Here is a 17,657-nt window from a genome sequence, read left to right as displayed (position 1 = left end):
GACTGGCAGACCTCAACATTGGCAATTAGCTTGTGAACACATTGCTTATCCCGTCATAATCATACGCACGACTACAATTGTAACATCATCTGAGGATTTGTCAAACCAGCCGAGTGGTTGCAGGCATCCGTTGCGGTAACAGAGGCAGAGGCGGGGGTGGGTGGATGGGGGTGACTGTGATGTTGGGGTTTGGTGACGGAAACACGGGAAGTGGAAGAGAGGAAAGGGGGAACCTCGTGACGGAGAAGAGAAGAAGTGGGAGCGATCTGGGTCGAGACGGAGTGAGTGCCCGACAGAGACAGAGAGAGAAGAAGCGAGAGGATTCACGGACTGGTAAGTTTCAGTCGAGTAGCATATACACATGCAGCATCATCATAATAACAACATCAGTAATCATTAACACATGTTCTGTCAATCCACTGCTGTAGATGGTGGTCTTGACATGCCTTGTCGGTCACAGAGATTGGTTGACCTATACTTCACCGCACTGGTCAGTGTGGCTTAGTGAAAATTAAGGGGGGGGGGGGGGTGTTGGAGGCCAGGACAGGTTCAGATGCCACGTATTGCAGCCGTGGCCCGGAATACAACACAGGCGGCTTGATTGGTGGCGCAGTGCGCAAACATTTCTTTGCAATGCACGTATCGTGACCGTAGGAATCTACTGTGGTCTATTCAAGGATGCATCTTATTCTTGACTCATAATACAGTGTGCTTAAAAAGAATGTCAACACTTCTGAGAATTTGCAACAATACCGCAAGTAATGTGCCTCTGGGCTCTGGAGACCACCTGGAGAAAATTCCAGGCATCTGTTGACAATGATGGCGAACAATTGGAGACTTTTTGACTTTTTGAAGCTATTAACATTACATTTGTTATCATGTTACAGTGTATTATCCGTTCTTTTCCCATTATAAATGATAGTCCCATATAAGTGTTAACACATTTTTTAAGCACCCTGTAGCTATTAGTTTGTCATCATATGTGCACTATTTTACGGGAATACGCGTGAGAATACCATGGGAGGTGGGAGCGGTGGTGCAGCGGTTAGCACATCGTGCTATATAACCTATCAGCAACCTGAGTTTATTTGTACGTTTTGATTTTACGACGTGAGCCCCACTGAGCTATATCGCTCTTTTTCAGTAGCTACCTTATGTGGAAATTTATAGCAGCCAAATAATCTGAACCCATGTTCATTCTAAACGTGGAGGGAGAAATTGGAGGGCCCGGAGAGAAAAAAATCCACGCAACCACGGGGAAAGAGAGAACATGCAAACTCCAAATGTACACCAGGCGTCATCGTCAGGATCAAACCGACGACCTTCTGCATACCAGGCATCTTGCCAAGATAACATCATTCCACAGTGGCGCCCGTTAAATAAAGATAAAGTACATACATTCAAGTTGCAAAAGTACACATTAAGAGCTCGTCTTGGTGTTTGAACAAAATGGCGGAGCAGACCCAATGATCGTAGTATGTGAACTTTCAAAGGCGCAAAGCACAATAACAAATATATTTTTGTTCCACCATTACACGATTTTTTTTCCTCGCTGTATCACCGCGACGAGAGCTCGCGTACCCCGCGAGGTTACGCGCACCGCAGTTAAAAAAAAATATCATCCGGCGGGCAACGGAGGGCAATGCAACGTAGCCCAGTCCATAGTTTGTACACATTGCTCCATTTCTAAGCTTCCACATCTATGCTCACCGTAGTCACCAACCCACATTGGCCAGCTTCGTGAAGTATGGTGGCAAGAGCTGCCACGACCAGCAAGCACATGGACAGGTCCCCGCATTCAGCCGTGGTTTGACAAAAGGGCTGTACGGGTACATTGAGATGAAGAAGATACTAATGATGAGAATGCTCTGACTCAAAGTGCTACATCTGTCTGGTGATTGCTATTATTCATGATGATGTTGTTAATGTTTTCCTGCAGAGCACCGCACAATCGCTCATCCCATCAGGATGGCCACAACCACCCACCTCCCGAGCCCCTCTTTCTCCCCGACACTGCAGTTCAACACGACCACCGTCTGGAACTACGTCGCCTGGAACACCTCCCAAACCATCGTGACCTGGCTCTCCAAAAGCACGGACAAGACGCCGGAAACCTCCACCAGCACTGCCACCTTAAAGTACGCGGCCATAACCATCTTGACCATCGTCTTCGTCCTGGGCAGCGTCGGCAACTTCTTGGTCATCTGGATCCTGGGCTTCAAGATGAAGCGCACGGTGGTGACCCTCTTCTTCCTGCACCTGTCCATCGCCGACTTCATCTTGGTGCTGCAGATCCCCCTGGTCATTGTCACCGTCTACATGGAAGCGCAGTGGGTGCTTGGGGCGGCCGCGTGCAAACTCGTGTGGTTCACCCTTGCCGTGAACAAGAACGCCAGCGTCTACTTCTTGACGCTCATCAGCGTCGACCGCTACGCCGCTCTGCTGCACCCCGTGTCCTCGCTGCCCCTGCGTCGCCTGCGCGTGGCCCGGTGGCTCTGCCTGGCCGTGTGGCTCCTCGCCCTGCTGCTGAGCCTGCCGCCTCTCATCTTCTCCAACCTGGACGCGTCGGACGAAGGCCTCGTCTACTGCTACAGCGGCTACAGCGACGATGTCCACGAGCACACACGGCACATGCTGACCGCCATCGGGATTTCCTTCGTGGCGAGCTTCGCCGTTCCGTACGCCGTCATGATCTTCTGCTACTGTCGCATCGGGGCGAGGCTGCGGCGCGTAGACAAGGCGCGTCGCGGCAACTCGCTCAGAATCATCGTGGCCGTGGTCGTGGCGTTCTCCATCTGCTGGGCGCCGTACCACGCCATCGGACTGCTGGAGGCCGCCTCCTACGTTCAGGACGACGACAGCTTGTTGGCGGCGGCAGAATGGGCAGACCCCGTGATCTGGGGATTCGCGTTCATCAACAGCTGCATCAACCCGATCCTCTACGTGTTCAGCGGCTCGGATCTCAAAGCCCGGTTCAGGCGCTCGCTCGTCGCCGCCATCGAGAACGCGTTCCGAGACCACGAGCCGTTGGATTCGGGGCAGGACAGCAGGAGCGGACACACGGCGCAGTCGCGGGACCTCGCCGACATCGCCATCGTCAGCACCGACGTGATCAGCACCAACATCAGCAGTGACTCCAATGGTAATGCGGAGGGCGGCCGCGTTGACGGGACGCGGGTTGCCTTGGTGCAGGAGGAACGGGTTTAGGGGTGGCCACCTTGAGGGATCTGCGCCACGAAAATTCCATTTGTTTTCATATCAAATCGACACCCCTGGGTGTTGTTTGTTTGACAAGCTCGCTTCTACTGAATGATATGAAGGATTGCTGCTGCAATTAGTGGTGATGATGATTGATGATGATGGTAGTGATGATGATGATTACGGTGGTCATGGTGATAGTGACGTTGATAAAAATGACGATGGTCGTGATAATGATGATGACGGTGGTAGTGGTGATAGTGACAATGATGATGGCACACACCATGATTGAGGATTATTGAGGTGGTGGTGGCGGCCATGATGGTGGTGATGTTAAAAAACAAAGTTACGGTTTAGGGTTATGGTTTGAGGTATCGAGAAACTCTTCTACTTACGAACATTCGACTTACGAATTTTTAGAGATATGAACAAACCTGGTCCAAATGTCCAGTTGCCTGTGAGGACCGAGAGTCGTAAGTTCAACTGCCGCGCAATAGATGGCGATGGTGGTATCTACATCAGTAGAACGTGAAGAACCAGTGGCATCTACATCTGCAGAACATAAAGAACCAGCGACATCTATATGTGTAAAACGTGAGGAACATCTACATCTGCAGAACATGAAGAGCCATCGCCATCTACATCGGTAGAACGTGAAGAGCCAGCGGCATCAACACCTGCAGAACGTGAAGAACCAGTGGCATCTACATCGACAGAACATGAATAACCAGCGGCATCTACATCTGCAGAACGTGAAGAACCAGTGACATCTACATCTGCAGAACATGAATAACCAGCGGCATCTACATATGCAGAACATGAAGAACCAGTGGAATCTACATCTGCAGAACATGAAGAACCGGCAGCATCTACATCTATTTTTTGCAGAATATGAAGAACCAGCTGCATCTCCACCTGCAGAACGTGAAGAACCAATGGCATCTACATCTGCAGAACGTGAAGAACCAATGGCATCTACATCTGCAGAAGGTGAAGAACCAATGGCATCTACATCTGCAGAACGTGAAGAACCAATGGCATCTACATCTGCAGAACGTGAAGAACCAATGGCATCTACATCTGCAGAACGTGAAGAACCAATGGCATCTACATCTGCAGAAGGTGAAGAACCAGTGGCATCTACATCTACAGGAGAATATACAACTTTTAAAGCCATTTTCCGTGTTTTGTGTGCACGCCGTACAACACGTTTGCAATCGACAGGAGTAAAGTTTTTCTCGTGACAAATCAACTCATACGAACAGTACCTCTGGGAATTAACTCGTTCGTAAGTAGAGGAGTCCCTGTAGTAAGCCGGTTTACATGGACACGTTGCGGTGGTTGGATACGTTGGACCAATGTTGCAGCAATGTTCCACCGAAGTTGCAACAACATTGGAGCAACATTGGACCACTTTTCATGTTTACTGGAAAGAACAGGGTCAACTTTAGGGTTATAATCGGTGTTATTGCCAAAGGGAGAAGCGGAGACCAGGCCTGGGTGCCGTGAAGACCCGGGAGATGCGAGCAGAGAGGATGTTAGCCAACGTCGTTAACCAACGTCGTTAACCAACGTGGTTAACCAACGTCATTAACCAACGTGGTTAACCACGTCGTTAGCCAACGTCATTAACCACGTCGTTAACCAACGTCGTTAGCCAACGTCGTTAGCCAACGTCGTTAACCAACGTCGTTAACCAACGTCGTTAGCCACGTCGTTAACCACGTCGTTAACCAACGTCCTTAACCAACGTCCTTAACCAACGTCGTTAACCAACGTCGTTAACCACGTCGTTAACCAACGTCCTTAGCCAACGTCCTTAACCAACGTCGTTAGCCACGTCGTTAACCACGTCGTTAACCAACGTCCTTAACCAACGTCCTTAGCCAACGTCCTTAACCAACGTCGTTAACCAACGTCGTTAACCACGTCGTTAGCCAACGTCCTTAGCCAACGTCCTTAACCAACGTCCTTAACCGACGTCCTTAACCAACGTCGTTAACCACGTCGTTAGCCAACGTCCTTAGCCAACGTCCTTAACCAACGTCCTTAACCAACGTCGTTAACCAACGTCGTTAACCACGTCGTTAACCAACGTCCTTAGCCAACGTCCTTAGCCAACGTCGTTAACCAACGTCGTTAGCCACGTCGTTAACCACGTCGTTAACCAACGTCGTTAACCACGTCGTTAACCAACGTCGTTAGCCAACGTCGTTAAACACGTCGTTAGCCAACGTCGTTAGCCAACGTCCTTAGCCAACGTTGTTCCACCTCAGGGGGGCGTTGTTGTCACATAGGAAAAAGGAAAGGGTTGGGGTAATCAAAAACCACAGTGTACCCAAGAGACACTGCGGTGTTCCATAAACAAAGGGTACCCAAAGAGACTATATACCACTGAAATATGCAAGGGGTTGGGGAACACATGACAACATTGGCATGTGGTTGGAACCGTTGTACCAACGTTGTCTCGACGTTCCACGTGGTCCTGGGTAGGTTGAAACAGCGACGATTGTTTCCCCCCCCCCACGCATTTCACGTGGTATCTCGCGAATACTGATTGTGTGCGTTGCCTTTGCGACCAGTGGCCGCCGGGCGACAACGCGAATACACACGCACGCACTCACACACGCACACACGACACACACGCACACACGCACGCACTCACACACGCACGCACACGCGCACTCACACACGCACACACGACACACACGCACACACGCACGCACGCACTCACACACGCACGCACACACGCACTCACACACGCACACACGACACACACGCACACACGCACGCACGCACTCACACACGCACGCACACACGCACTCACACACGCACACACGACACACACGCACGCACGCACTCACACACGCACGCACACACGCACTCACACACGCACGCACTCACACACGCACACACGCACGCACACACGCACGCACGACACACACGCACGCACACACACGCACGCACGACACACGCACGCACACACGCGCGCACGACACACACGCACACACGCACGCACGACACACACGCACACACGACACACACGCACACACGACACACACGCACACACGCACGCACTCACGCACGCACACACGCACTCACACACGCACGCACTCACACACGCACACACGCACGCACGCACACACGCACGCACGACACACACGCACGCACACACGCACACACACGCACGACACACGCACGCACGCACACACGCGCGCACGACACACACGCACACACGCACGCACGACACACACGCACGCACACACGCACACACACGCACGCACGACACACGCACGCACACACGCGCGCACGACACACACGCACACACGCACGACACACACGTACGCACGACACACACGCACACACGACACACACGCACGCACTCACACACGACACACATGCACACACGCACGCACGACACACACGCACGCACTCACACACGCACGACACACACGCACGCACACACGTACGCATGACACGCACGCACACACGCACACACGCACGCACACACACTCACACACGCACCCACGACACACACGCACGCACGACACACGCGACACAACGCGGAATCGTGCTCACGGCAGAGAGCACCTCGGATTAGCGCGGCGCGAATAAAAAGGGTCAACATTCGTACCGTACGTACGAAGCAAAGTGAAAGTAGCACGTGATAGCGGGGGACCGTTTGCGGTAGATCCTCTCGATGCCTCTAACGATCCATACAAGTCGAGGTTATACTGGTAGGAACGAAGTGGACCAGACCACCAATAGATTATATCGTCCGTCCGTCCGTGTATCAACATCGCCCCCTACTGCAAACACTTGGCAGGACCCTACAAAAACCTTTTGACTCAGTGGTGCTTTCCTGGCTTAACAAGTGTAATAATACATTATGTTAATATTCTTTGGTTATTCGTTCCTACCAGCCCACCCCGCAGGGTCCTGTTTTGCGCAACTGGATGAGAACGTGAAGATGCTGGGATGGTTTGAATGTACAAGGCTTACCTGGGTCATACTTAATTTGGAGCTTTCGTGACTGCAGGAATTACTCTTTGGTTCTGTCGGTAAAGTCACGTATGAAGAGAAAATAATAAATTAAATACTAGCATACGACGTTTCGATTGCAACACAAGCAATCATCATCAAGTATAAATGAAATAGAAACACAAATCTAGTATACTTAGAAATGTAATGTAATGTTGACTGTTATGTTATCCGACTATCTGTTGTATTACGTTATATTTCTAAGTATACTAGATTTGTGTTTCTATTTCATTTATACCTGATGATGATTGCTTGTGTTGCGATCGAAACGTCGTATGCTAGTATTTAAATTATTATTTTCTCTTTATACGTGACCTTACCTGGGTCACCAAAAATGGGCAAACTACGAGCCTAGGCGACAGACGTTGCAGGCGGATGCTCACAGATGAGTATAGGAGGCCTATCCTGTAGAATATAATGAAGAGGTAACCCTGGGATCATTCGTAATATTGGGGCGAGGAGAGAACTCGTGATGAGAGACGGCTGTCATTTCTCGTGGCTCTTCCCACAACCCCCCTGTACCCAGGGTGCTGTCCCCGCACCTCCGACAAGTACGCTTGGCAATGTACGGTGCGAAAGAAGTTCTACATACATACACACATGGTACAGTAATCAGCTTTGTAAATGTAATAATAAAATGTGAAGATAATATGTATTGTGATGTGGGTTTAATAACAACAGCAATATTTCTTTCGGATTTCAAGAATATTTTGTACATTTTGTAAATATTTTTTATTGATCCATTCCACGGGGGGGGGGGGGGGTTGTCCAACTTCCGCGATAGGCGTGTGGTGCATAGCGGGTTACGCGGCTCGGACAGGCAACCAACGAGGACGTGTAGGATCGTAGCGTTCTGTGGTGCGTGGTGCATCAGGTCCATTTTCTTCGGGGAAGGAAGGGTGGGACAGAGAGGGGGAGTCAGTCTAATTTCAAGTTCAGTCAAGTAAACTCAGGGTCTCTGGGGTGGCGTTCACGAGGGGGCTCCAGATCTGGGTGAACTCCCCTTCCCTGTTACTGAGGAGGATTTAAAATGCACCGCGGCCGGTCTTCTGTCTTCGTTGTCCGCACAACTCTCGTCATTGTCCATCTACTCCCGAACCCCTTGCACCGTTTGAAGTCGGCGCAATGTTTATTTGTTACACGGGGAATCCCGTGCAGCCAGTTACCCAGCTAGTTTCTGTGACAAGCGCCCGCAGCAACCACTCACAACAACAGAGGTCATCGTCGGGGTGGAGAGGTGGCGCAGCCGATAGCCAGCCAGAAAACTCGAGGCACGGGTTTGTTTGTTTGTTAAATAGCAGCGTGGATATCATCCCCAATAAGTGCGCACATTTTCCGATCAATATGTAACCAAAAGTGTTGGGCAAACTCCCGCGATTTCTGGAAAACGCAAAGTACAGGCGAGAGAGCAAGAGAATCGCTCTGTGCTGAGAGAGCCTAAGAAGCGATGGACATCGCAATAAGCATCGCGCCTTAATGGGGCTAAACGTCGATACCCGATTGGATGCCTGCCAAGAGGTCTGAGATGAATTCGAACCTCATGGAGTCTGCGGAGCGCACGTGACAGCGATCGTGAATTCAAAATTTACGAGAGCGTTTGCTGCCACCAAAGGGACGATACAGGCGGGTCCAATTGCGCCTGCGATTAGCGCGGTCGGCTACGCACGGCACGAAAAGAGTTCAGCGTACATACGTGTGTGTGTGTGTGTACTGACCCCGCCATAGCAATGTGGAAGTGCCACCGCCAGACGAGACTCGTTTGGGCCAGGAAGGCGAGGCGACGTTGACTTGGGCTAAATATTGAGAGCGCTACTACGGGACTGGTGCTGCTGCTGCTGCTACTATGGTCTTCTTCTTCGCGTCTCCTATCCAACCCATATAGCCTCGTCCCAATACTCTGCCCAAGCCGTCGCTTCTCGTGTTGATGTTGGCATTGCCAAATCTGCCACGGTGACTCATCGTCACCGTCATCACTGGCCGCCGTGTCCGTGCGGTGCTCCAGCTGGTGACGTGACTCAGCGCAGAGAGCGGTGGCAGTAACGAAACAGCTGCAAATTCTATGCCACCGAACTTAGGGGGTCCCCCCCCCCACGGAACGGTTAGTTCAGCAAATCCTCCACCTGGGTTGAAAATTATTTTGTTATAAAAAGTGATTATTATTATTTTACTACTGTGTAGGTTTTCACGGTTGTACCGTGTAGTTTTTGTTGTTGTTGTTGTTGTTAGCAAATCTCCTTGATTACTTTCTTTCTCCAAAAATATGGTCCATTTACAACAATAGTTATCGTTATTTGCCCGTGTTTGTGAAATTTGCGTGCGTCTCTCTCCCGCCGTGGTCGCGTCGATTTTCCTCCGGGTCCTCCGGTTTTTCCCTCCACATTGAGAGTCAACATCGCGCCTTTAGGGTATTCGGCTGCTATACATTTCCACGCGATAAACCAACTTCGTTTGGGCGATCATTTGTGGCCAGTTCGCTGCTGAATAAGAGCTACGTAGCTCACTCAGTGGGGCCTTGCCTCGTGAAATAAAAATCTATTTTATCAAGAGTTGTGTTGGCATTGGAATCTATTATTGGGAATTTACAAGGTCGGACTTACTTATATTTAAACTCGTGGGGGGTCACACGGGAGGGGGGGGGGGTGTTTAAGATGGAAGGGGGGAGGAAGATAAAGGGTGAGGGGTGTGTTCAGAGCCGTCCGTAGGGTGCACGGCGAATCGGGGGTGACCGCCCCGGGCCCCGCACTTGGGGGGGTGGGGGCTCGCGTTTCGACGTCACCGTATCAGATGTAACACCCCTTCGCTAACCAACCCACAGATCTCACAACCCCCATTGTGCAACGTTGTGGTCTGAGCGACGCCAAATCGTGAAGTGCGAAGGGAACTTGAAGCTATTTGAGCTCTGAGACTGTTGACAAATTCCAGCTTTCCGAGCGAAGAAGCTGTATGTCATTTTTATTGAGCAAGCCAAAAACTGGATCATCATCATCAAATATAATCGTCACCTTCATTATCAATAATTTGTAATCGATAAATTATTTTCATCACATAATAAAGGTTTTTGGGTTAGATCGCGTAAGTATAAATGCGTCGCAACCCTTCACCACCCGACACGGCCAATCGGCCAATCAGTAAAAAATGTGTCACGTTAACAAAACGCCAATTAGTTACTTCTTCAGCCCACCGGTGTGTTTGAAGAGTGAATCCACAACATTTAGAATTTGAGTAGTCCGACGTTTCGCTGGTAATTGCATCCAGCATCTTCGGGCGATTTGCCAGAACAGTGAAGCCATCCACCTGCTTCCGGTCTTAAATAGAGCAGCAGGATGACGTCACCATTGAACCCCATCAGGTTTCGAGAGCAGAGGCAGAGATGGGGGGTATTGTAATTATATAATCGATAAGCAATCAGTTAATCAGTATGTGATTCCTCTATAAGGAATTATAATATTTTTTTTGTATTACTTAATAATACGCTTCCAGGCTGCGCTAAGTAACTAATTGGCGTTTTGTTAACGTGACACATTTTTTTACTGATTGGCCGTGTCGGGTGGTGGAGGGTAGCGACACATTCATAAATAACGCGATCTAACCCAAAAAACGTTTATTATGAATAATACTCGTCGCGAAAGCATTACGTGTTAAACCAATCTTCATGACAATCCATCAACATCATGATCTTCCAAGAAGCTCGTGGTCCACACTGAATCGCATCCACTGCACGAGCCATGGCAGCAGATGCGGATATCTGACTCGCTCGTAGAGACGTAAAAACTCTACACTAGTCGTGTGCGCTCATCCAGAACAGACACCATACGACGTGTAAACGACGCAATGCCCGATCCACAGCTACGAATGAGATATCACCGCGATGATGAACGACTCCGCTGCGTACCTGCCTGGGCTTGGCAACGTGCGTGTGACATTGTAGCTGTTGCTCTCCATCTACGGCAGCAGCCGTACGAAAAATCTGAAGAAATATTATGAATCATCATCAGCCATGTTCTACCCACTGCTGGATAGAGACCACCCCACACCGCGATGGAACGATCCATCTCACTGCTGCACGTGAACTGATCTCTCATTGATAAAAAAAAATTTGAACAGCTTTCTACCGTTCAGTTTGTTTTCCTCCCCCAGCACCTCCGACTAGCGCGGAGGGCTACGCACGGTGCGAAAGAAGTTCCACATATAACATACATCGTCCAGCCAGCACCGGCACACGAACTGATGTCACGCGCTCCATCTCTGCGCAGCGCCTGCAGTCTCGAGCGCGTTCCCTCCCGTGGCTGCCTCTGAGCCATCAATGCCCCCCTCCAGCGACGGGTTCTGTCACCTGGCCCAGAATGGTGCGCGTTTAACGATCGCAATTGTGTTGTTTTAGTTACGCTTACGTAACGAGCAAGGGGCACTTCTTGAATGAAATAAAACAACAAAAAACTGCACCTACAGAGACTCTTCTACTTACGAACGACCTAGGTTCTAGAGGTCTGTTCGTAAGTTGATTTGTTCGTAAGTCCAACTTTACTCCTGTCGATTCCAAACATGATATATGGTATGTACACTCAACACGGGTATGGCGTTGCAAGTTGTATAATCTCCTGTAGATGTAGATGCCACTGGTTTTTCACGTTCTGCAGATGTAGATGCCACCACCGCCATCTATTGCGCGGCGGTTGAACTTAGACTCTCGGGTCCGAACAGGCAACTGAACATAAGGACCAGGTTTGTTCGTATCTCTGAAAATTCAAATGTTCGTAAATAGAGGAGTTTCTGTATATTTGCATTCATCTAAATAATTCACAGCAACAATCCTCGTCGGATACCCTCACGTCGCGTGCAGACGTCAGCTGCGCTCGTGGTGGAGTTGATGGTTGACCGCTTAATGGGTTTGGTTCGACTAACGATGGGGAGTGGAAGAGAGGACGCAAGGCCTCTGTGAGAGATTACAGAGGTGAGTAGCAGAGACCTACCTGGGTTGAGATGGCGTTGAGAGCGGGGCAGAGAGAAAGGGAGAGAATTCATCGACCGGTGAGTTTCATCAAAGTAGAAGAATAATTCACGGCGGGGATGATTCAAGTTCTGAGTCGCCATTAGGCCGCGTTTCCATTGTCGCTACGAACGTGCGATAAATGCCTGTCTCGTTATCTCCGACTGGTTCTCGCCGGCTTGAATGGACGTATCTCGACTGAAAAAGAAAACCAACCCCGTGGTTGGATAAATAAAGGTGGGAGCAAAATGCCATTCACGTTTGACCTCCAGTCACAATGAAATGCTGGCTCGTCGCATTTTCATTTTGTGTTGTTTTCCGTTTGCTCGTACCATCATCGCTACAAAACCCAGACGAAAACAAATCTCAAAATCACAACTACGCATTTTACAATCGCAGATTGTAACCAAATCAGCCAGTGACGACAAACCCCGGCGTGGCTAGGAGAACACAAACATCGCCACCACCACCACCACCACCACCCAGGGACTGCGCTGCCGACGATGGCACAACGCGAGGACAGTGGAGGCGATGATCGTGGTGATGTTGGTGGCGATGTTCGTGGTGATGTTGGTGATGATGTGGGCAGCGGTGGCGTAGCGGTGAGCGCACTGCGCTACGAACCCGCCCACCCGATGTTCGATTCCCGCTCGCGGCCAACACCAGTGACGACTATCTGAGCCGGTCCTGGGCTTCCCCTAGGTCGACTCAAGCCTGAAATGAGTACCTGGCGGGACGTGTAAGTGTCGCCACTGGGGTGACAAAGGCGACTGGGGTGGTGCTTTCCACCTGAGTCGGGGTTCGTGACTTTGTCAACGTCCCCAGCGATCGCGTTCCTCCTCTTTGCAATCGCGTGCGTTTTGTGTTTGCACGCGAGGGTCCAAACGAGGAAGTGGATGAGGGAGCGATGGTGGCGATGGGTGGGGATGATGATGATGATGATGGATGTGGGTTGATATATTTGTGACGAGATGATTGATGAGTGGTGGTGGTGCTGGTTGTGGTGGATAGGAGGATAATTATCATGATGGTGATTATGGCAGTGGTTGATGATGGAAATTATGATGGTGGTTGATGATGATGGTGATTGTGACGGGTCGTGATAGATGTGATGCTGCTGCTGCTGATGATGATGCTGATCAACACAAATAGTGGTGAAGGAGGTGGATGACGATGATGCGTCGTGCAGCTGTGGGTTGATGTATACATTATGGATGCGAGTGGTGGGGTGGATGATCATGGATGATGAAGGGTGACGGCAAAGGGGTACGTGCTGGTAATAATTAAGAGTGTTAGCGATGGTTAATGATGATGATGATGATGGCGATGATGACTTCAGCAGCAATGATGACCGATACAATGACAGCAGCAAAGACGACGAAGATGATGGAGAAAGCCGCAAGGTTCATGGCCGACAATCCGAAAAGCTCAACTATTTTTTCTTTTACCAGGTAACAGCCCCACTGAAGTATAAAAAAAAATTCAGAAGCGACCTGGCCACAAATGACAGCTCAACGAAAGTGGCTTCACCGTGTTGAAAATTCACAGCAGCCAAACACTCTAAACGCGCAATGTCGTTTCTCAATATGGAGGGAAAAACCGGAGGACCCGGAGAAAAATCCACGGAGAGAGAGAGAGAGACACGCAAACTCCGAATATACAGCAGCAGGCGTCAAGATCGGGATCGAACCCACGACTTCCTGCGTACCTGGCGAGGTAGTTAACATCTCGGCACCGTGGCGCCCCGCGGTTGGACAGAGCAGACAGGTGAGTGAGTACACGTGGGCGGTGGGAGGTCAGCAAGAAATGCCAAACAAGGAGCGGTTAAAAAGAAAGAGAGAGAGGGGGGGAGACAAATATAATAAAAAATGGAAGCGAGAGACGTAAAGTACTTTCTGAGAAGCGGTCATGGGAAGCTTGTGGTCTCTGACGGCCAGAGCGCATTCCCCTGCACGCTCCGGTTACTGCGGGTACAGTGCAATGGAAATCCGTGGAAGTCGCCCACACCCCCCCCCCACACCCCCGCCATCATCCCACATCGCCGCGGATTTCAGGTCTGCGTTGGAGTCCAATACCCGACCGGTCGCAACTGATCGCGACTGGTCTGCGATGCAGAACTTCGGAGGCAATGGGGGGGGGGGGGGGTGGATCACGTGGAGGTTGAGCGAAACTACAAAACTTCGGTGGGATGCGAGGTGCCCAGGAGTGGGATTCTTGAGTCAATCTGTGCGGAGCTTTTGAGTTGCTATCCCTCTCGTAAAAAAAATGAGTTCTGAGACTCACTGAGGCTTTTGCTGGATAAAGGGCATTGTTGTCGTAGCCGGCCGAGTAAACTGCGGTTGTCCCCGCCATAGGAATGTGGAATTTCCACCACTGGATCAGAAGAGTCAAGATTGTCTCGAGGTCCTGCAGGTTGGAGGTTGCGGCTCACCTGTGACGGGGAGGGAGATGGACATTGCACCGTGTGTGTAAGACTCTGGCCATGAACGAATATATATAGAACAGGGAACGTTTCGGGCAATGCACGTAAACATGATGTTTGCAAATACACAAAATCAGTGTAAAACTAAATCATAGCAGATTAAATTATGTGATTGTATGCGCTATGTAATAAGGGGGCTATTACTTGTATAGTATTACAACAAACAAAAAACTAGATTATTTTACCAGGGAAGGCCCACTCAGCTACATAGCTTTTTTTCAGAAGCGTCCTGTCCACAAATGAGTTGTTGAACTTCTTTCGCACCGTACGTAACCAACCATGCGAATCGGCGGTGCGGGGGAAATACAACAAACTAACACTCAAAAAGCAGCGTCAAAGAAATGAGTTTTCTAAACGTGGAATGAAAATCCGGAGAAAACTCCACGCGACCACGGGGAGAGAAACATGCAAACTCCAAATATTCAGCAGGCGTCAGAGAGTCGGGGATCGAACCCACGAACCTCCTGCATTCCACACGAGGGAGTTACCACGACGCACGCGCTCCAGATGAGTCAATGAGGACCCGAGAGGACGTCCACTGTGGCCCATCTCGCCACGTCTCTGAAGCTAAGCAGGTTCGAGCCTGTGCATTCCTTGCATGGGTGACAGCCACGTGCGAACAAAAGTGATCACGCAAAAACAAAAAAACACGCACGCACGCAGGTGCAGCACATCTAGAAACCTATCCCCGAACCGGCACCGACCGTGGCGCGGTGAAGTATAGTCAAGCGACTTCTACGAATCCGCGCGGTGTGGGGGTGGCCCTCATCCAGCAGTGGATTGACTACAACGAGTTTTGTTCACCCCGGGTCTGCCTTGCGCGCATCCGCCGTCCTTGGAATTCCACGTGGGTCAAAAAACCAGAGCGATGTTGGACAGGGCGGTGGTAATGCGGTGGAGGGGGGGGGGGAGATGGTGATTGTGATGGCGGCGGTCAGCGACGCTCACAAAAACGAGCGGAGCTCCGGGCAGATAAAATGCAGCGAGTTGGCACAGTAAGGGGTACAGCTGATGCATCTACCGGTCATCTCAGTCAGCCGAACCATGGCACCTGCTGGGTCTGTCCCGAGATCTCCTCCTGTCAGCAGCGAGCCTTCGACACTTCACGTGACCTCAAAGTGCACCTGGCCTGGCACAGGCACCGTGGTGACACCACCGTCACTTCGTGGCGAATGGCGACTGTGTTGGTATTGGTATTGGCGGTGGCGATCGTCTGCGTTCGATTCCCGCTCACGGACCAACACCAGTGACGATTATCTGAACCGGCCCTGATCCTCCCTACGAGGTCGACTTGGCCAGTACCTGGTGCGGTGTGTAAACATCGCCGCTGGAGGAGACAAAGGCGGACGGGCGTGTGTGCTGGTCACCCATACCCCTCGGGTGCAGTTGCCGGCCTTCAGAGGTGGGACTCGCTAACAGCACTTGCCCCAACAGTCTGTTCAGGCTATTCGGGGGATCTTTGTCTTTTTATTTTTGGTGGTGGTTGTTGTTGGTGGTGGTGGTGGTGGTCGGGGTGGGCGTGTGGGGGGCTATCGGCGAGGCCAGGGGAGGCCAGAGAGAGAGGGAGGGAGTCGGGGGCGGGGAGGAGATGGAGCAGAGATAGACCCTGGAGGTGGGGGCGGTGGGGCGCAGGGCTGGGGGGAGGAGGGGGATGTGGAAGAACGAGACGCAGACATGGGGGGAGGGGGAGACGACGGGAGAGATAAGAAAAAGATAAGCAGGAGGTTGAGGAAGGGGAGATGGAGTATCAGGCAGAACACGCTCACCACATCAGTATGCACCATTCACGGTCAGTAACCTGTCGTGGTTGCCGTCCGTTCCCCGTACCCTCCGACGGCTGCGTACGGTGCGAAGGAAGTTCAACATACAGGCAGACACACATACGTGACGAGCGTGGATTCGATTCTCGGCCAGAGATAAAGTGAGCGGGGGAGTCACATCTGAATCGATCCTGTGCACCCCCCCCCAACAACCCCCCTCACTCTTCCACCAGCAACCATCGTGGGGAAGTATGGTCAAATAATACCCCGTAATCGACACGCAAAGTGAGAGAGGGCTTCGTCCAGCAGTGAGTTGATAAAAGGGCTGTAAATCATGATTAGTATTTTATTTTTATCCACCGCTATCGATCTCACTTTTCTTGTGCGTAACAAGAAACGAGTAACCGATATCGTAATCGCATTAAGAGGTCATCGCACGAAGCTAATTCACTTGTCCCGGCCGTCTCGAATTCCACCACGCAAAGCGATCCACGTGCGCTTTGTGTCAACACACACACAGGCCCAGCTCAGTTTAATTGATTAGGTATAGCCCTGTGAGCCGTTCGGCTCTTGAATCGAGTGCAACCGCAACAAACAAAAACATGAACAAGAAAACATCTTAAAGCCACTACGCAGTTGCCGCTGTGTGAGGTTCTCACCACGCCGATGCAGGTCGTGGGGGAGCAGCCGGAGGTGGGGGGGGGTGGGGGTAATTGACCATACTTCACCACGCTGATGGAGCCCGGGTTGGTGAAGGTGTGGAGTTGTCACGCTCTGTGGAGCTCGAAGGCAGACATCACGCGTGCGGGACAAGTGAGAAAGCGATGAAATTGCAAGTCCAGGGTGATTTAAAGCTTTCGTGACTGCAGGGATTCATATTCTTGGTTCTTTCGGTAAAGTCACGTAGAAGGGAAATAATAAAATAATAAAAATATATAAAACAATAAAAATTCTCACGACGTTTCAACTGCAAAACAAGCAATCATCACCAGGTGTGAAATCCACAGCAAGAACATTTCACACCTGATGATGATTGCTTGCGTTGCAGTCGAAACGTCGTGAACATTTTTATTCTTTTATATTTTTATTATTTTATTATTATTTCCCTTCTACGTGACTTTACCGAAAGATCTTCTTGGTTCTTTCGGTAAAGTCACGTAGAAGGGAAGTAATAAAATAATAAAAATAA

At 50.6% G+C, this 17,657-nt stretch overlaps 1 protein-coding gene across 1 annotated transcript; it reads left to right on the top strand.

Moving 5' to 3' along the window:
- Positions 1–216: 216 nt before the first annotated feature.
- LOC144719352 (formyl peptide receptor-related sequence 4-like) lies at positions 217–3,333 on the top strand. Its single transcript, XM_078595213.1, has 2 exons — positions 217–333; positions 1,940–3,333. The coding sequence occupies exon 2, from the start codon at positions 1,969–1,971 to the stop codon at positions 3,205–3,207; it is 1,239 nt and encodes a 412-aa protein (XP_078451339.1). The 5' UTR covers positions 217–333; positions 1,940–1,968; the 3' UTR covers positions 3,208–3,333.
- Positions 3,334–17,657: the final 14,324 nt, after the last annotated feature.

Source organism: Lampetra planeri, chromosome 6 (genome assembly GCF_965212315.1).
Source record: "Lampetra planeri chromosome 6, kcLamPlan1.2.h2, whole genome shotgun sequence".
NCBI classification, from domain to species: Eukaryota; Metazoa; Chordata; class Hyperoartia; order Petromyzontiformes; family Petromyzontidae; genus Lampetra; species Lampetra planeri.
This window is presented reverse-complemented; position numbering and strand designations above follow the sequence as displayed.

Bases quoted from the DNA above. Each gene is read 5' to 3' on its own strand.
- LOC144719352 (XM_078595213.1), top strand. From the start codon at position 1,969: ATGGCCACAACCACCCACCTCCCGAGCCCCTCTTTCTCCCCGACACTG.